We start from the raw sequence: 19,031 nt of genomic DNA, 5'->3' as shown, positions 1-19,031 counted from the left end.
CATATCCCGACTTTTTCCTGTCTATAAAAATATATTTCTCACTAGTGACACATCTTCGCTTGTTTAAATGTTCTGTGGTGAGGCTGCTTTGTTGGTGACGTGCCTGAAAAGAAAGACTAGTCATAATGAGAATAAAATATACCATATACAGTATAAAACATTTTTTTTAATGTCAACGTGGAAATAAAATTACATTTCAAAAAAACCTGAATTCGTAAACGTAGTAAAACAGCAATGAAGAGATTTGTTTTTAAGTATTTTATGCAGGCACACATAAGGGCCACCATTATAGGCAAAATGGGGCGGAGATTTAAGACCCCTTGACGCCTCCGGTGTTTTTAGTCAACTGCAGTTATAAAATCAGCAGCTGGACATAGGAGGTGGCCAGGTGCGACTGAAATCACCGGTGAAACGAGTTTATAACGAGAACTGATACTGGAGAACATGGACAGGACCGTCAGCCTCCCCAACCAGCCCGACAAAACCACCACAGGTAACAAACGTGCTGTAAACTTCGTGTCAGACCTTGCTAACATTACCATACTGAACAATATCGAGATTTTTAAAGTTATCCGACAAAGAACACAGTCAGTGTCAATATCGTTAGGTGTATTTGTCTTAAGTCAGCTACATGTAACCCTGCGTACGCTAAACCAGTCTGTGACAGTGGAAACGTGACTGTGCGAGTAGCTGTGATGTAACGACAGTACAATGTAATTCAATATTAAGTTTGAACTTGCACAACATCGCAACTGCACTGTTGTTGATAGCATTTGCCAGAGTAATTGCTGCTGTATATATGTAGATTTAAGCAATTGTTTTGTTCATTGGTTGTTGAACTGTACGTGCTCGAGACGAGAGTGTAACTTAAAGTTAGTCTAGTTAAGATTTTTGTCTTTAGAAGTCATTACATTACATTAATGTTACATTTCTACGTGTGTGAAATGTGACTAATTTGATAGTAGCTAAAGCAACAGTGGTAGTAACAGTAGTTGATGCAGAAACAACAGTAGTAGTAGTTACATCAGTGGCAGTGGTACAGCAATATTTGCAGTAGTATTCCTGCTGATGGCTGTGTTACATGTGTGAGATCAGTGTGATGTAACTCCACCTGGATGCCTTACAGTGACTCTGGTTGAGAGCAGCAGCACCCCCGGTGGGCTGGAACTGGTCAGTTCATACCAGACCAACAGAGTAGGAGACCCCTCAGACCTGGTGGCCCTGGCAGCTCAAGTACAGAAGGTTTGGACTAAGATTTTTTATATGTATTTATTTTAAATCATATTTAAACTCTTTGATTGGCAAACTCTACACTTCAGCACTTCTTGATGCAAATGGATACAACAGTCCTGACAGTATCTTAACTGTTTTTTTTTTTTTTTTTAGGGAGATGATTTCATAAAAGCCAATGCTTGCAACAGGCTGACAGTCATTGCTGACCAGATCAGATACCTACAGGAGCAGGCGAGAAAGGTAAGACTATCAGCAAAAACACCAGTACACTCACTGAACGGACTAGATAATACTGCACTTATACACAAATGCTGCAGCTACTCTTGTTGTTTTAAAATACTACAGCAACCTTTTTTTAGCTGGTCATGCCAGGATGCATAAACCGGGCAGATTTAAACCATCTATATTGGATTTTTGTGGAATGTGATCCGTCAAACAAGACCAGATCCCAAGGTGGTCATGGTTATGTAATCATAATGGGATCAAAATCTGATTTTGAAATGTTCAGCTCTGCCGAGGTTTTGTATTCTGGAATTTTTTAATTACAAAAGGCTATATGAAGAAAAAAATAAACTTTCAGGCAGAGGTAAATTTACATGCTGGCGTAAAAGTATACCAGACATCAAGAAAGGAGAAAAGACATACTTTCATCCCAGCACATACTTTTGTTTTCTTCTCTCTCTGCAGGTTTTAGAAGAGGCCAAAAGAGATGCTGACCTCCACCATGCTGCCTGTAACATTGTGAAAAAACCAGGCAACATGTATTATCTCTACGAACGGCCATCTGGACAGAAATACTTCTCCATCATTTCTCCTAAGGTTTGCATTATACTGATAGATACTACTGTAAATAGATCTTATGTCACCCAGCATTGAGGAAATGTTGCATCATGCCAGCACAGTGTCTGTTACCTAACATCCGTTCAGGGAGAGTCTTGTGAAGATGACGCACGTGACAGCCTAACCTAACACCTGCAAGTGTGTGTATGTAACTGGAGAGTTGGAGGTGTGTGGTGTTCAAAGTTCATGAAGCTCTGGGGGGAGGTGCTAGTGACCAGACGGTCAAAACACATCTGGTCAAAACACAGGCAGTTTAAGTTGGATTTGGCTGGTTAGTGTTAGCTATGTGCGCTTTGCAAGGCTTCCAGGCAGGATTTTTAACGGTCATGGAATTTCTTGAATTTTTTGTTTTCCCGCACATATTTGCTTCAGTGAAGAGGCCTTAAGACATTTTTCTCTAGAGTTAAACGCAGGTTGCTTACTCTTTAAGGACATTTATTAACTGGAAACTGAACAGAATAAGGGTGCTTATTCTCATTTTTGATTGTCCTGCCAATTATTTTTGATTGGTCTATAAAATGGCAAAAAAGGTGACTTCTTCCAATTGTGTTTTATGTCTCACCATCAGTTCAAAACCTAAAGATATTCAGTTTATGGCCAGTTAAGATTAAGAAAATACTCAGTTAAGAGGCATTTTTAATCAAAATAGCTGCAGATCATATGTTTTGTCAGTAGTCTAATTGATTGATCCACAAATCATTTCAGCTCTAGAACAAAAAACTGATAAATGTTTGATCTGAAAGTTTGCTAAGGTTAGAGAAGTCATAGCATTTTAAATTAGGAAGGAATTTCTCTGTAAACTGATTCTAAAATAGAAAATAGTTTTTTTCTACTCTGTAATGCAAACATCTCATTATAATATTCTTTCTCTCTCCTCTCCTCTGAAAGGAATGGGGCCCAAGTTGCCCTCACCAGTTTGTCGGTGCGTTCAAACTTCAGCATGACATGTCCTGGACCCCCATAGACGAGGTGCAGAAGCGGGATGCGGAGATCGCCATCATGGACAAACTTCTCAGCCAGCAGACCGCCTTACCACCTTACACAGAGCCCAACTTCAAGGGCCTCTCTGATTAAAGGGCTGAACTGGAACAAAGGACTGGGATTTTATAAAGGACACATGGTGAAAGCTAACTGTAGTTTTAATGGATATCAGTATGAACTGGCAAAAATCCACACATGGGTAGGAGTTGCTGATATGAAAGCATCTGTCACACAGTGTTTTGATGACTTTCATACACTGCCTTAACTGCATAATGCATTACTATTAGTTTTTGTTTGTAGTCATCATCTTTGCAACCTCGCCATCATCAAAACAGCAAATGAGGGAATGTTTCTCCAAAACTGAAAATATCAATTTAGCCTGTTCTGGCAAGCATGTGCATAGACACGTTTTGCTTCATAGGCTTTATAAAAAGCGTTTCACTTCAGATTTAGTTGATCACACCAACAACCATCACGCAAATTCATTTTAAATGTGCAGTTTTCTTGCATTGTAAACAAACAAAAGTTACGTTCACATTCAGTGGTACTCCTCGTGATCTAACAGATGTGAAGAATGCTTTTCCGTCCTCAGAAAACATCTGGCTGGTATTCCAGAAAGCAGGTTTAGTTAAAACTCTGAGTTTGTTAATCCTCAGATGAGGGAGACTCTGGATTTTTTAGTTCCAGAAAGAGGGGTAACTTAAACTCGGGTCAGTTACCATGGTAACTTACTCTGTGAAGCTAACCTGCTCGCTGGCCGATTTCTTCAACAAACCCTGGGTTTCTGTCTGTCTCCTGCCTCTTACAGAGCCAGACACACTGTTTCATTTCCTCATTTAGTCAAAGTGCATATTGAAGTAGCAGAGGTTTACTGTCTGTCAGAATCAAAATCCAGGTTGGATATTAGATTGTTTCTCAAGGACTTTCTAAAGTCATGACACAGCGTGTTAATTCAGCTTCAGCTGAGAATAAAACCTCTGCACGTCCTTTTTACATGTGAAAGTTGTTTTTTTTTTTTTATAACACTGTGACTGTGTGTACGCAAGACAGCTGTCAGTTTGTTAGAGCAGTTTCTGCATTGAAATGCATAGAACACATTATATTACATATAATGTGTTCTATATTTTAATATTATGTGTAACCTCAGTTTAAATTTTACAAAATCAGTATGAAGCTTTAGACAAGTAGGTAGGATCACTGAATGCTGTTAAAGCTTGGCAGCGATGTCTCTGTCTTTGATTTATATATATTTTTTTTAAATCTTTAACTACATTTTTCATCTGAAGTTTCCTCCTGTGTTTGTTCCCTGTCAGGTCAAAGCTGAAGACATATATTTCAAATGTAATGTAGGCTACAGCCTGATACAGTCAGATACCACTTATCATTGTTAAGAAAATGAAAGTCTGGTAAATGATGAATTTATGGACAACACTGAATAAAACTTTGTGTTAACTTATTGACACTTTTCCCACTCTGACTCTGGCTCTTTTTTTTTTTTTTTTAAGATAAATGTGCAGAGTCCACATACACATGCATTAATATCTCTACATCCACTGGATTAAAATGGAGGCTCTGCCTTTTATTTACCCGTTTTCATGGTGAGTGGTAGTATTGGTGCTCCATCGATGGTGGCTTTTTTCAATCACCATGCATGCTTTAGTCAGAGTGAACACACTCAGAGTTGATTGATCTGACTCTGATCAGCTGTTCTGGCAGCCAGAACCCAAGCTTTAATAGAAAGGCAGTTGTAGTTAATTCAGTGGTCTGTCCAGTCTGTAAACTGACCATGGTCACTAACACCAATCACTGGTTTATACCACTAGGGGCGCTGAAGCCAGTGGTCTGGATATTTTCTACAGTCTGTGAGTATCGTAGTAGTATAGTAGTGAGTGGTCTGTGGATTGGTCCTAATCCACCTTCTCTGGCAACACTGTTAGCAGAATAAATGTCAGAGATCATGATCCTTTGTCTATTAAATATATTCTTATTGTTGCGTTGTGTATTGCAGTTTGTGTGGTTTTACTTAGATAATTTATTACTATCTATATATATTAATGCATAGCATGTGAGTAGCTATTTCATTTAACTGTTTATAAATATGAACCAGTGGTCTATATGGTCCTTGTGGTCTGGACCGGTTGCTCAGTGGTCTGACGAGGTGTTTTTTGGTCCTTCTTGGACCTCTCCCTTCTCTCTCTTGGCCGTGTGGCACTCCCTCATAGGGACTGCCCATCAGTCCGAAGGCCTATTATTCCCAAACCGCAATAGTTTGAAAAATATCCCAGCAAATATCATAATCACGATTATTTTGGTCAATATTGAGATTCCGATTATTTAACACATTATTGTCTCAGGAGAAATGTTTCCATTTTATTAAATGTATCAATCCACACAGACTCTGAGACGCATGGAGACCGCCCAATGCTTTTTAAGCTCCCAGTCTATTTCTGCACAGACAACTGTTTAAATCACACAAATATCCCACTGTATATGTGTTTTGAACCTATTAACAGTATACGTTGATTGATCAAAGCTCCCAGTCTGTCTGTGGGCTGCCTGTTTCACTACAAGCACACTCCCCTCACTCGCTACAGTGGGCGGGGAATTAAAATCAATGAATCAATAAACACAAACACTGTTGATTTCTTTCCGCAGAGCCGATATGAAAACTATTTGTGTTCAGTAAATTTCTGTTGTGAGTCAGCCTGGTGAAGACAGTTTGTCTGGCTGTTGTCCTCTCAGCTCTACAGGAGCTGCTGCTGACAGACGGCCGTTTCTGTAGACAGAGACGCTGAACAGATAGACCGAGCTTACACGCCGCTCACGTCTCACTTACTATGTGGATTCCCGGTCAGAGTGAGTTTGGGCCTTTAACGAAAGGGCTGCGCTGGATTTATAACGCAAGATAAAACAAGATCATCGTTGCGAAATAGAATGTGGCACAATAATCGTTTTATCTTGATTATCTTGTTTTCGTAATCATTGGAAGCGTTGAAATCATAATAGAAAATAAAATTCAATTAATCGCCCAGTCGGTGTGTATGATGCAAGAAAACATGGACCACTTGTTTAAACATTGCTCTGTAGTACCACTAGTAGCCACTAGTAGTCAAAAACTACACAGTGTACCTTTAATGTGTCCTACAGACCACATGCAAGTTTGTTCTTTGATTTTTTTTACCTTTTTTATTTTTTGATGTTGGGAGAATACAACTTCTGAGCCATTTATCAGTGACATCTTGTGCAACTCATCAAATAAATTATGTTGCATTCTATTTGTAGAAAATAACCAATGTCACGTCAATAGTTATGGCTGGATTTGGTTAATAAATTACAAAATATTTCATGTTACACACTTGTTTAACTTCAGGTCAAGAAAATTAAAGTGCAATCATTTTATTTTAAATCAACTGTCTTCTATAATATCATTTTAAGTACATTTGAATTATTAAAGCGCTGACAAACAACGGATGATTTTTGGTAAAAGTCAGCTATTTAATTTTAAAAACAAGCTGGTAAGATGCATCATGGTCATCTGTCTTCCTGCGAGGATGTAACAGTCAGTAGAAAAGAGCTCGTGTGAGGCAGAAGCTGCCAGTTATCTGTGGCGATATTGAAGTGAACAGCATCCTCCTTGGACCTGATCTTCAGCAGCATATGAGAGCGCGGGGGGAGGAAGAAAAGCACTTTGAATTCTTCTTCATGGGACGGATCTGATATAAGGTAGGGGAGGAAGTGTTTTTCCAACAAGGCCCCAAGAGCTGCCTCCTCCAGCTGGCAACAAAACAGACTGGTAGTGCAGTCGGCCTGATCCTTCTCCCCGCTCTCTGAGCAGATTTCATCCCACAGTCCCTCGAACACGTTCAATTTGCTGCCTGTTCCCCAAGTTGTGGGAGCAGGCAAAGGCATGAAGGCCTGCTGGAAAGACACATGGACGTCTGGCAGGAGGGTGTGCCAGGAGAGCCCGTCCTGGGTGGTGAAGATGGCGCTGGCGTGGAGGGTGGTGGGGTAAGGCCGCCTTGGTTTCAGTCTCAGTTTCACCACGGGTGACGGCCTCTCTCTGAACAGACAGGGCACACTGATGTCGCAGAGTTCTTCATAGTGGTCGTCTGTGAGGGTGAAGTGCAGGCGGATGCTGAAGAGCTGATCGAAGCGAGAGTCGTGAGCGTCAGTGTGAGTCAGCTGGTAGTGTAAGGTGATCTCTGAGGGGAAGCCAGGGTGGTGGAACTGGGCTCTGTAGGCTTCCGCTGCTGCGCTCGCCTCACCTGGACATTTCTGCGTCTCATTTGTGTTCAAGTCACTTTCGTGATTGGTCTGTTTTTCTTCTCGTAGCTCAGAATCATCCAGCTCAACCAGCCTGAATATCGGTTTCTCCGTCTGGTGAACGGTTAGCACGCCTGTCAGCCCCTCGCTCTCAGCCATGATGCAGGACAGAGACCGCTTCTTGACCTGCCGCCCTCCCTCGCTTGCTCCCTGCGCCAACACCCCGGCCAGCTTCTCCCTGGACAGAGTGGTGAGAAGGGTGTAGTAGAGGCGGGCGTGGTCCTGGATGTCTGTGTCTCCGTAGCGACAGGCGAGATGCTGCAGGATGTCGGCAAGAGGTATGAGCAGCGAGTCCAGGGTGGGGTGTACCAGCAGGCGCTGGCAAACCCCCAGAACACTGTTCCCTAGGCGCCAGTCACCGCTCACGCACAGCGAGGAGGAAGAAGGAGTGATGATGCTGGACAGGAAGTTGAGGGTGCTGCACTGAGGGATTTCTCCTTCCTCTGCCACTCGAGACAGCATCTTGAGGTGCCAGCTGAAGTCTTGCAAGGTAAGCTGGGCGAGCGGGGCCTCTGTGATGACCCCCTGCAGGGCCCGGAGGAGCTCGACAGCCCAGTTAGACTCTGAGAGCCTGTCCTGGGTCTGGTCGGCCAGGTTGATGAGGTGCAGGGCCAGGTGGGTGTGTCGGAGGTAGAGCTCACACAGCTTCTCGGTCAGGCCTTTGGAGTAGCTCTCCACCTGGCAGAAGTAGTAGAGAAAGAGGAAGGCAGCTCTGAAGAAGGTGACGACAATCTCTCTGCTGCCTCCGTTCTCCACGATGCGGAGCAGCGAGGTGAGGTGTTCGTAGAGGTAGGCCAGCCCCTTGCCTTCCTCCCCATCCCCCTCCCCCTCCCCCTCCTCCAGGTAGACCAGAGACAGCAGGTTGAGGCGGGCCAGCATGGTGGCGCTGTCGTTGAATACAGTAGGCAGCAGAGCGGAGGATAGTTGGGGAGTCAGCAGCACGGGGAGGGACTCATCGCCATCGCCACAGCTGATTGGTCGGTTCTCAGGAAAGTGCAGGATGCAGTCCATGTAGAAAAGCTTCTCGGGTGTACTCAGCAGTGGGTGCTGCGAGAGGACGACCAGCCGTTTGAGGATGAAAGCTTCGTCCTCTGCACTAAACAGGCTGTCAGTGAACGCACACTTCATCAGTAGAGTGCTGTGAAGGAGGCAAACCTGAGAAGAGATAAAAAAAACAACAACTTTGAAGTCATAAACTTTCATTATGTCAAGACTGTGGTGGTTAACTTAATGTTTAGCAGGGCTGTGTGATATGATCACAATCTCATATCATTAGATAGCTATATAGATAGAAAACTTTATTAATCCCCGAAGGGAAATTACATTGTCATAGCAGCCATGACACATGACAAAAATATATGAAAACACCAGTAAGACATTAAAACACAATAAAAACACAACAGACACAGACACAGAGGCTAAAAGCAGGTGACTGAGTGAATAAATAGATAAATATTCATCAAGTTAGGAGTCAGGTTAAAGTGAATCCACAGACAGTGTGATGTCAGCGGGCCTGGCAAAGTCAGATGAATTGTAAAGTCTGACAGCACTTGGCAGGAATGATCCCCAGTGCTGCTCCCTGGGGCACGGGGGTTGAGTCAGCCTGGTGCTGATACTCAGGCTGCTTCTTAGCCTGGCTGTCATGTCATAGAGGGGGTGGGAGGTGTTGGCCATGATCACCAGCAGTTTTGCCAGCAGTCTTTCCTCCACCATAAGTTGTTTCTAGGGATGTCAACGGTTAACTGTTCATCGGTTAACCGCCAAGAATAGTTTTGATTGGTTATGCATATCAGTCTAATTTTCATACACACTCTGCTAACGGCTAGACAATTACGTGTTCACAACGTAAGATCTTCTTTTTGGATGGATAAAGTAGTGTAAAACCAACTCCTACACACAGTGTTGCATTATGGGTTGTTTGTAGCCGTAATGTTGTTAGGCTAGCGAGTGTCTTAAAGTCTGTTTATAGTGAGTGTGTTAGAGTCGGTCTGCACTGAAAGTGTTTGGTTAGTCCAGTTTAACCTGCAGGAGTTTCTGAAGGCTTGTGTAATGTGTTTTTCTGCCACGGAGGAAATAAATTCATGACGAGTGAAAACGAGTCCAAAGCTTCTTTCGACATCTCTACTGTAGAAACAGAATATGTCAAGCTGCCAAATATCACCGTCACAGATGATGAGGAGTTCCAAAATACAAACAGGCAGTCATGTAAATGCTAACTGCTAGAGAAAATAATTTTTGACTGCTTCCAAGAGCCTGGTAGGAGAGTGTGTGAGTATGTAACTATACTATGATGTAAGTTACATTCAAAAAGTAACGTTATTTTTCCAAAAGTAGCTGTTGGAAAAGAGAGGATCGTCTTATAATCAGGGTCGCTTTATGTTTGTAATATTATTTATATTCGTACCTCGAGCCCGAGTATGTTGTGCCATCTAGAGCTACTGTCACTAAACGCATTGAAAAACACTTTGATGAGAAGAAGGATGAGCTAAAAGTAAAGCTAGCTCTGACCAACTATATTCCATTTATGTAAAACTACACTTTTTTAGCAGCCGATATCTATTGAAATCAAACTGAAAGTGAAAGGGTTCACCCTATTACAAAAAAAAATAATCTGTCTTATTTCTGGTGAAAACATGCAGATATTTTTCAGTTGTATGTGCTGAGGTTTCAGAGATATCTCTGGTATTAAACATGTGGTGCTCACAGCATAGAAAAGTTACATTTTAAAAATTCATGAACAACATGACTTTCAAGAGATAAAGTTATGGCTACTCTGGATAATTCACAAACCTCTGTGGATAGTTTTTCAAAGGGACTACTTTCTACCAAAGAAATAATCCCGATGAAAACAGCTGATAGTGTGATCTGTGGATTATCCAGAATAACATGGACACTGAAAGATTTAACACATAAACCTTGCACTGCTTTCTACTTCATTCCATTTGAAACAAACCTCGCTTGTGCCCAGCAGTCGCAGCAGTTGAGCTCTGAAGATGGCAGGCGGGACACCAGGCACCATGGCGACCACCTCTATCAATCTATGTAGCAGTGCAGCTTGACATAGAGGAGTGAGGAGGTAGGACTCCTCCAGGAGGGAGGACAGGACTGAGCGTAACTCCTTGCAGTCAGGCCCAGTCTGGAGAGTGGGGGCTGTACTCATTGGGCCCAGGATGAGGGAAGACAGTATGGATGAGTCCTTGTTATTCATCAGGTCTGAGTCCTGCTCTGCTTCCCATGCAACAGATGTATTTCCTCCTAGAAGAGCTTTAAGATGATCAGCACCTGCTCCTGTTTCCTGGGCAAGCTGATACACAGCGTTTCTTATCACCAGAGTGTGAAGTCCTGCATAGGCCTGGTGGAGCTTGGAGGTTTCTTTGTGCCGAAGCCCACCCAAGAGCTCGAGGCGCTGTGAGAGAAGGCCGGGGCAGCAGGCCTCCAGCTCCCGCAGGCAGTCACACGCCGTAGCTCGCAGAGAGCGCAGAGCCCCGTCACCGTGGAGGTCACCGGTGTCCTGGGCTATCTGGAGGAGTAGGTCCAGGAAGTCTTGAGATGCACGGGAGCGGCCATTCACACAGGAAGTGCAGACGAGGACAGAAGTAAGAGCTAGGAGGAGGTGACAATGAAACTGGACGGATTTGGGACACTGGGGACACTGGGTGAACACTGACATGAGCTCCAGCGCCGTCTCCTCTCCCACAGAGTCTGAGGGACACAGCAGGGTCGGGTGCTCGCAGAGCGGGGACAGCAAGAGGACCTGAGGTGGACGAAATATGGAGTCATCACTGATCACAACACTAGAAACATGATCTCATCTTAAGATTGCATGAAATGTTTTGTGCAACAAACAGTCCAAAAGACAAAGAAGAGTTTTTTTAGGAGCTGGGTTCAGTGGGAATTTTTGCTGTAAAAAATGCTTCTGTTTATCAAAACTGCTATTTCTATTGACTAATCGATGAATCAACTAATTGTTTCAGCTCTTATCAGTACATCTTCCTGGATTTAGACACATTTCGACCCAGTAAATTGTTCGTGATTGTGTTCAGAGTGCAACATACCAAAGTCCGTTTAAAATTTTGGCAATTTAGTGTTACGGCTATGACGAGATTTTACAGTTGATGTAACAACACGAAGCATGGTGTTAATCACTAAAACTTGTTATATCTACCACCATGAAGTAAGACGTTTAGACCAGAGTAACGTTACATTTCAGTTCACTATTTTAAACACTAGTTTCTGGATAACTCATACCGGAAATGTGTTTGTTCTTCGACAAGCAGTGAAACAGATTTCTGAAGCATAGCTGAGGTGACCGGGTGTTAACTTACTAACGTTATATATCTATGTTGTTTACCTTGACACTGTAGCTGGCTCTGTCATCCCGGAGCTCACGGAGCAGCTCGGCAAGGAAAGCCTCCGCTGTAGTCCCGGAGAGGAAGCGGGACGGACTGCGGGAGAAAGCAGAAGTCCTCTCGGCCCAGCTCACCGCCATTATCGCTCAAATATCAAACTCAATAACTCTTTCCAAAGTCATTGCACGCAGTAAACGTTAAATTTAAAATTAATGTTCTTCTCGCGGACATCCAACATCCAGCTGCACACCAGCGAGTTCCGTGTTGTGTCACATGACATGAAAAGCTCGAGTTGCTTCATTGTCGCCCTCTGCTGCTCCGGAGTGTGAACACAAATCCATATTTATCCATATGAATGGCTTGACTATATGATCAATATACAGTATGTCGTGATTTAGCCCAGAGACTCAACTCCAGGCATAAAACGTAACATGTAGAGTGAAACACTTAAGAGATAAAAGGCAACCCTGGAATAACCACGTTTCATTAGAAGGATACAATAATACTTTACATAAGTAATTTATATAATTTATATAATTTAAATGGTTCTCACTTGCTGGAGACACACCAACAGATAATAATATGCTTCATAAAAAGAACAACCGAGCAATCTGTGCACTCTTACAATGGGAATTTGTGTTGGTTCCTTCAAGTTTGTTTGTTTTTATTCCATTATTTGCAAGGAAAAGGTGGGGTTATTACCTTACCAAATATATGAATATATATGTTTCAATTAACTCTAAGGGCTCTAATAAGACCAACACTTTGTTATTGTGGAACTGTCAAGTGTTAGAAGGAAAAAAGAAAAATGTGTTTAGCTTTTTGACAAGAACATTATGGACTACTTTTACCTGATGAATTTTGTCATATTTTGTCTCGTTTTAAATTTCACTTTGGCCAGGACAAATTTAAAACTAGGCCTGTATTTCTCTCATTGCTTAATGTGAACAAAAACGCAAAAAAAGTTGTTTGTTAGTATAACTGTAAAATAGCTGCTGTTTTATGCTCTTAACATAATGCTATATGTTGTTAAACACTTTTGTTCTTTTGTTCTCTATTCATGAATAAACCTTGTTTAGTGAAAGACCGGCCTAACATACACATTTATCCAAGCAGCATGAAGGGGATATATGTTTTACACATAGACTATATAGTTGGTGAGGTGGAGGGCGCTGCTGAGTCATGTACCATCTAATACACAACAGAAGAAGAACAAAAAGACCAATCAGATGCTCTGTCTAGAAATCGACAAGGAAGGCGCCAATTTTTGTAATTTCTCCGTCCATGGATATATGGTCCCGTCGAAATAGTTGGTTTGTTTTCAGTTTGTTGCGACAATGGGTGAAAACACATTCCCTGTGTACACTGCGGACGCGATAACGAACTTTTACAGAACAGAAGTTCTCGTCGGCCAAGAATCGAAACACTTCACAAAGGGCGACCTGACTCCCGTTCCCAAGGTAACGTTAACGTTAACGTTAATGCCTTTGTCTCTTGCTGATGTCGTTGTTGGTCTTTCTTTGGCTGTTTGTACGTTCACAAAAAGTAAAGAGAGAACAGTCATTGTAACGTTAACGTTAACAATGACTGTATAACGGACACTGCTGGACATCCTCTGTCTTGATAAGGATTTTTCGTTAACGTTAAGGCCTTTGTCTCTTGCTGATGTCGTTGTTTATAAAATTCGCATACGGGCAGACATGTGAGTAATGTATTAAGAGATTTGGAAAAATCTGAACCAATCCTTTTAATAAAGTTCCCAATTTTACACCCTGGGAATCGGGTTGGAAACAGCTGTAGATGACGTCTTGCTGAGCGACTGAGGTGACGGCACGTACTGGACACGGTGGTCGTCGGTCCTCTCTGGTCAGATAAACTAACAGAACATTAACACAACGCTCAATTCTTGTCTTACAGCCAGAGGCGGTTCAGATGCTATACATGAGAGTGTTGCATCTCCTGTATCGCTTCAGACCTGAGTGTCACTCCATGGTAAATACTGCATTTGATGAAATATGTAACGAGAATACTAATCATCACCTCATACAGCTACTTGTTGTCTTTACATTTAGTTGAGGGCTTGATTGTCATTTTCATCGTCCAACAGGTTCCACTGCTGGAGAACATTCAGTATCCAGAGTATCATGAGGGGGCGGCTGCTATCATGAGCGTCTACGTGCGCATGTAGGTTTTCATTCTATCTCTCTTGGATATTATGAAAGATATATATTTTTAATTTATTTAACAATATTGTGCATCATCTTCTTAGGCGGCAGTTTCTGCCAATGTGCTTGGTGTATGACTTTTCACTGAATGACCTTCTGGCACCAAGTAAGTAGTGTTTTGTTTTGAAATTTAATCTTTCCAAATATGTCATAAAACCTCCACATATTCCACTGGCTAATAAAGTGATAATAATGTAATTATGCTCTTGCTCTTCCTTTTCAGAGAAACAGAGAACTCTGACTGTTCTAAGCGCCATCATGAACTTTCTTCACTTCAGGAAGCAGAGGATGGATGTGATCTCAGAGAAACAGGCTAAATTAGTATGTTCTGTTTGTACATGTGGGTATAGTGGTGGGTAAGATGTAGTTGTGGAGCAGCTGCTGAAATGAATGATGTCAGGATGCGGCAGGATTCAGCAAAGTCTAGTAGTGTGAATATACTGATTACTTTTCACCTAAACCATGTTAACTAACTGATGAAATTATCATTATGAGTTGTAGAAATCCAAGATGACATCAAATAGCTTCAAAGAACTGCAGGACAGAGCGCAAATAGATTTTTAATAATATCCTCTAATATTGTGCATATATCTCCAAGTATAACGGACACTGCTGGACATCTTCTGTCTTGATAAGGATTTTTATAACCACACGCTTGTTTTTCTGACAAGGTAGAAACCACTTTACAGGTTTCTGGAGTTGCATGATGTTGTAAATGTGACTCTTTGTGTTGTTAGAGGGCAGACATGGACAGGCTGCAGACTTACACCAAAGGCAACCTGGAGGCAGAAAAGAAGATTGAGATGCTGACGTAAGTCTTGAATTAAACATGTGATTATTTTTTATTTGTTTGTTTAGTAAATAGCTTTAAAATGCTCTATGGTTATATCAGCTATCTGAAAAAGTGTCTCATGGTCACAGGAGGATAGAGAGGATGTGTAAAGTGATTTTATTTATTTATTTTTTAATTCTATTTTATTTTTTAATATTTTTCATCTGGACATAAAGCGTTGAAACAGTTTTCTTTATTCACAGGAATAATTATTTTGTCAGCTAATTTCAGTTGTGGTGAAACATTTAGTTGAATTGATTAGCTGATCCACAATAATCGATTACTCATGTAAGTTATTTGTTAAAGTTTCAGTAAATGACATTCAGCCCCACTCCATGTCATCAAACAACTATTTGCTACGTCAGGATATAGTGAAGTGATGGCGACCTGGAAGACAATGAAGTCACACTCCCTGTGTGTGCGTGCATGCGCATGTTAGTGAATGTGAGTGTGCATGTTAGTGCATGTGAACGTGCATGTTAGTGCATGTGAGTCCCTCTGTGTCCGTTTCCAACATGGTGGCTGCGTCACAAACTTCCTCACATTACAGCTAAACGGTACACTAAAATATGTTTCTGAAAAGCTTTGAGGTGAGAAACAGGCAACGCAGCAAGAGAGTCTAGATCCATATTTGATCAGCACTGACTAGTTTGACAGTGTGATCGGAGTTTGGTGAGCTGTCTTCACAGACCACTTTCTTTTTTTTCCCCCCAACTTTATTAAGTAAACAACGGGCACATTTGTTTTGGTCTGGGATGCTGGTGCTAGTGCGACATCTAGTGGGGCTGACTGTCACATATTGCAACCTTCAACACTTCAGATGTGAGGATTAGCTGCATTTTTGATGTTTTGTGTCATTTTGAACAGAATATTTTGGGGATTTGGCTTGTTGGACAAAACAAGCAAATTTGAAGACACTATCACAGACTCTGGGAGCTTTCAGTGGATATTTTTGATTGTTTTCCAGCTTTTTATAGACCAAAAAATTACTTGATTAATCAAAACAAATTGTCAGATCAATCAGGAATGAAAATAATCCATAGTAGGATAACAAATGTTGTAAAGACAGATGAAAGTGGTACTTGACTTTGCACAGTCAGATGTACACATGTTTTTCTTGTCCTTGTTCAGGACCATCCCACCCGAGCAGCAGGCTGAGTCTGACGAGCTGGCAGCCGCTCTCTCTGAACTGCAGGCCACCACCGTGCATGAATACCAGGAAGTGGTAGGTGGTGATGAAATACAGTCCAAATAATAAAACCTGTTCTTGTGTGTGCTTTCAGTCAAGTTGAAAGTAACCTAATCTTCTTTCAGAACGCAAAAAACGACAGCATCGCAGAGCTGAAAACAAAAATCGCAGAGAAGACTCAGAAACTGGTACGTGTCTGTAAATGATTATGCAGTACTTTAGTCTGACGTCCTAAACTGCTGAAAAAAGGATGAATTAAAAACGTGTGTGTGTGTGTGTGTGTTTCAGGCCCAGGTTAAGGTGGACGTCAGCAACCTGAAAGAAGACATCACCAAACTCAAGTCTCAGATCGTGGAGTCTCCAGAGGAGCTGAAGAGCCAGATGGAGAAGATGAGGGAGAACGTCAAGAACATCAAGAACTCCATCGTGAGTAGAAAAAGAAAAAGGGGGAGACCTTCGGCTCCAAAGCTGCCGTCCGCTGATTGAGTCGGAGCGATGTATGGGACCAGTTATTTCCCCTCACATGTGTGATACGTTTTTGATTCATTTCAGGAAGAAACAGATGAGCGAGTGGTGGAGCTGCAGAGCATGGTGCAAAATGTGACCCACACTGAGGCGGAGATCCAGCAGACGTTCACCCTGCTGCAGGAGCTGGAGAGCAGCATGATCAACACCAAGCAGCAACAGGAGGAGGTATGGATCTCTTAAAAAACAAAACCTCAGCCGATGCGTTTTGTGCCGCTGAGCAGTAAAAACAAATGTAAATCCTTTTTAACCATCAAAATAACCAATGAAGTCTCCTTTTTAAAAAATATTTCTAAAGGTTTGCTCAGACTCACATTATTTAACATAGACTTAAATAAAGCACAGAGTAAGTGAACTAGATCCACAATCATTGTGTAAGTATTTACAACCCATAGCAACAAATATCCCATTTCCACTGCTGGAACTTTTCAAGGAGCCCAAGAACCATCAAGGAACAGCAACTGACAATTATTTCCATTGATTAATCTGCCAGTTATTTATTAAGGAATTGGTTAACTTTTTATACTGCAAAATGCCAGAAAATTGTGAAAAATGGTACAATAACAATTTCCCAGAGGCCAAGGTTACATCTTCAAATGTCTTTTGTCTAACTGAAGACATTCAATTTACAATCGTATTGTAAATTGCCTCTCAACTGTCAGCTATTCCTAACAATTGAGAGGTTGGAACTAGGGAACTGTAGCCGACTTTCTGTTAAATCCACTAATCGTTTCATCCGTCCTAGAAATCTTACCTGTGTTTCCACCAGAGTAGTAGTACTTTCCAATGACCCAGGAAATATTGGAGTATGCAGGGCTGAACATCATTCACTAGTCAATAATAAGATGAGTACATTTCTAATGTTTACTGACATTAAAATAAAAGTTGAAGCTGACTTTTCATCAAGAGAGCAAGTGTACAACAAGTTAGAGCACTAGTAAGACAGAAAGATCAGCAATCAAGAGAACAAGACGAACAAAACTGAATTTAACATCCCATTATGATCCTCCAATAAAGTCTCATTAAAATGTCAGATTTGATCAAAAAAAAGGATTCATTATGACTACTTTTAAAGAAAAAGCTGCATTTTTATTATATTTAAATACACAACACAGGAACCTCCACTAGTCTACATAGTGTTGGAGCACGTAGACTCAACAGTGAATTGTGACTGACTGTCGATCTGAGCTGAATGTATTGATGAGTGGTTTTATTTCTAGTAGTTCATATTGAATGTCAGTCAGAGAAGGCATGACGGTTCTGCGTAGGGTTTACCCTCTTAGAATGAACTTCCTCCAAACATGTTTAGTAGAAACACAGCATGTATGTATTTGTGTGTGTGTGTGTGTTTCATGTAGGTCCAGGAACTGACAGCCCAGTATGAGAAGAGTCAGAAGGAGCTGAAGAACCTGTGCTTTGAGGAAGGCCAGTTGAAGAGAGTTCTGGGCATGAAGCAGGATAAAGAGTCCAAACAGAAACTCCGCAGACAGAAGAAGAGGGAGATGAAGGAGCAACACGTTCAAGACATGTTGGGGTATTTAAACACCTCACCTCACACACTCATCATGGAATTAGTATGAACATTTTCTAATTGTTTTGGGGTCCTCTAATACGCCTACCAACATGGATAAACTTATGTTTTGACAGCAGGAAGTGAAGCTCTGGTGCCCTCTTAACATGTTTGTGAATGAAACTTGCCCACAAACTGAGCAGAACAGTTTGCCTTTATGGCAATTGTAGGGGTGTTAATGATAAAATATCATAAATATTCATTCATCAGGCTGATTTACAACAAGCCTGTGTAGTTAAGAGAGTCTGTTGAATCCGACTCAGAACACTTGTATGAGTAAAACCCCACAGGAGAAGAATAGGAAAATGTTCTTATGAGGCCCATTGTGTTAAATATATAACTATCCTTCAGGCAGTGTAACCAGATCCATCATAAGCGTGAGGAGATGGTTGACAAAATCCAACAGATCTCCGGGGAGACGCAGCAGCTGAAAGCTAAGATCCAGAGTCTGAAGGACGTCTGCAGCAGAGAGACAGAGAAAGCTCAGGTACGACCACGAGAGAGAGAACTGATCTCCAGCATGTCTTCTTTTTCCTCTCTATTTGTTTCATTCATAGTTTGAGACTAACATCATTTGCTTGACTGTGTCCAGGTTCTGTATGACACTCTTTCAACTTCGATGGACGAGTTGCACAGTAGAATCGAGATGCAGACAGTGGACCTGAAACAAGTTGTCACCAAGATGTCTGAAAACTTCTAAATCATTTTCACCTTTTATATTACTGTGTGTTGTCAGTACTTTGTTGTTGTTTTGTATGTGTTCTAACCTTTTGTTGCCTTTTGATCTTTACTATTTAAATGTTTGAGTTGTATATTAAAAGTATATGTTGTAATCTTTGACACAATAAATCTGTTCAGTCCTGTGTATATATAACTGAAAGGATTTGATGATTCAGTAAGTAAGCAGCTCTTTATGGCCTCATGATGTGCAAATTAGCAGTTTTATATTCAGAGACAGCGCAGC

General features: G+C 41.6%; 3 protein-coding genes across 3 annotated transcripts; 2 read left to right on the top strand and 1 right to left on the bottom strand.

The window, feature by feature from the left end:
* Window positions 1-156: 156 nt before the first annotated feature.
* Window positions 157-4,531, top strand: c3h1orf50 (chromosome 3 C1orf50 homolog). Its single transcript, XM_042406205.1, has 5 exons — window positions 157-493; window positions 1,127-1,242; window positions 1,387-1,473; window positions 1,921-2,052; window positions 2,962-4,531. The coding sequence occupies exons 1-5, from the start codon at window positions 445-447 to the stop codon at window positions 3,145-3,147; spliced, it is 570 nt and encodes a 189-aa protein (XP_042262139.1). The 5' UTR covers window positions 157-444; the 3' UTR covers window positions 3,148-4,531.
* A 1,903-nt stretch (window positions 4,532-6,434) lies between these two features.
* On the bottom strand, window positions 6,435-12,854 carry ap5b1 (adaptor related protein complex 5 subunit beta 1). The gene is made up of 3 exons (XM_042402449.1): window positions 11,729-12,854; window positions 10,331-11,131; window positions 6,435-8,532 (listed from the first exon to the last, which is right to left on the bottom strand). Exons 1-3 carry the CDS (start codon window positions 11,864-11,866, stop codon window positions 6,586-6,588), a joined length of 2,886 nt encoding a protein of 961 aa, XP_042258383.1. The 5' UTR covers window positions 11,867-12,854; the 3' UTR covers window positions 6,435-6,585.
* Window positions 12,855-12,977: 123 nt separating this feature from the next.
* On the top strand, window positions 12,978-18,941 carry nuf2 (UF2 component of NDC80 kinetochore complex). Its single transcript, XM_042402452.1, has 13 exons — window positions 12,978-13,186; window positions 13,644-13,718; window positions 13,834-13,910; window positions 13,996-14,057; window positions 14,175-14,272; window positions 14,689-14,762; window positions 15,915-16,008; window positions 16,098-16,160; window positions 16,261-16,398; window positions 16,525-16,665; window positions 17,856-18,031; window positions 18,419-18,554; window positions 18,660-18,941. Exons 1-13 carry the CDS (start codon window positions 13,064-13,066, stop codon window positions 18,765-18,767), a joined length of 1,365 nt encoding a protein of 454 aa, XP_042258386.1. The 5' UTR covers window positions 12,978-13,063; the 3' UTR covers window positions 18,768-18,941.
* The last annotated feature ends 90 nt before the right edge of the window (window positions 18,942-19,031 follow it).

The sequence above is a fragment of the Thunnus maccoyii genome, chromosome 3 (genome assembly GCF_910596095.1).
Source record: "Thunnus maccoyii chromosome 3, fThuMac1.1, whole genome shotgun sequence".
In the NCBI taxonomy this organism is placed as follows: Eukaryota; Metazoa; Chordata; class Actinopteri; order Scombriformes; family Scombridae; genus Thunnus; species Thunnus maccoyii.
The sequence above is the reverse complement of the archived record's forward strand: the minus strand, read 5'-3'. Positions and strand labels throughout refer to the sequence as shown.

Bases quoted from the DNA above. Each gene is read 5' to 3' on its own strand.
- c3h1orf50 (XM_042406205.1), top strand. From the start codon at position 445: ATGGACAGGACCGTCAGCCTCCCCAACCAGCCCGACAAAACCACCACA. The intron at 1,243-1,386 runs GTTTGGACTAAG...TTTTTTTTTTAG, and splicing joins TGGCAGCTCAAGTACAGAAG to GGAGATGATTTCATAAAAGC. The intron at 2,053-2,961 runs GTTTGCATTATA...CTCCTCTGAAAG, and splicing joins TCTCCATCATTTCTCCTAAG to GAATGGGGCCCAAGTTGCCC.
- ap5b1 (XM_042402449.1), bottom strand. From the start codon at position 11,866: ATGGCGGTGAGCTGGGCCGAGAGGACTTCTGCTTTCTCCCGCAGTCCG. The intron at 11,132-11,728 runs GTAAACAACATA...CGTCCACCTCAG, and splicing joins GAGCCAGCTACAGTGTCAAG to GTCCTCTTGCTGTCCCCGCT. The intron at 8,533-10,330 runs GTTTGTTTCAAA...ATCTCTTCTCAG, and splicing joins GACTGCTGGGCACAAGCGAG to GTTTGCCTCCTTCACAGCAC.
- nuf2 (XM_042402452.1), top strand. From the start codon at position 13,064: ATGGGTGAAAACACATTCCCTGTGTACACTGCGGACGCGATAACGAAC. The intron at 14,763-15,914 runs GTAAGTCTTGAA...GTCCTTGTTCAG, and splicing joins AAGAAGATTGAGATGCTGAC to GACCATCCCACCCGAGCAGC. The intron at 18,032-18,418 runs GTATTTAAACAC...ACTATCCTTCAG, and splicing joins CACGTTCAAGACATGTTGGG to GCAGTGTAACCAGATCCATC.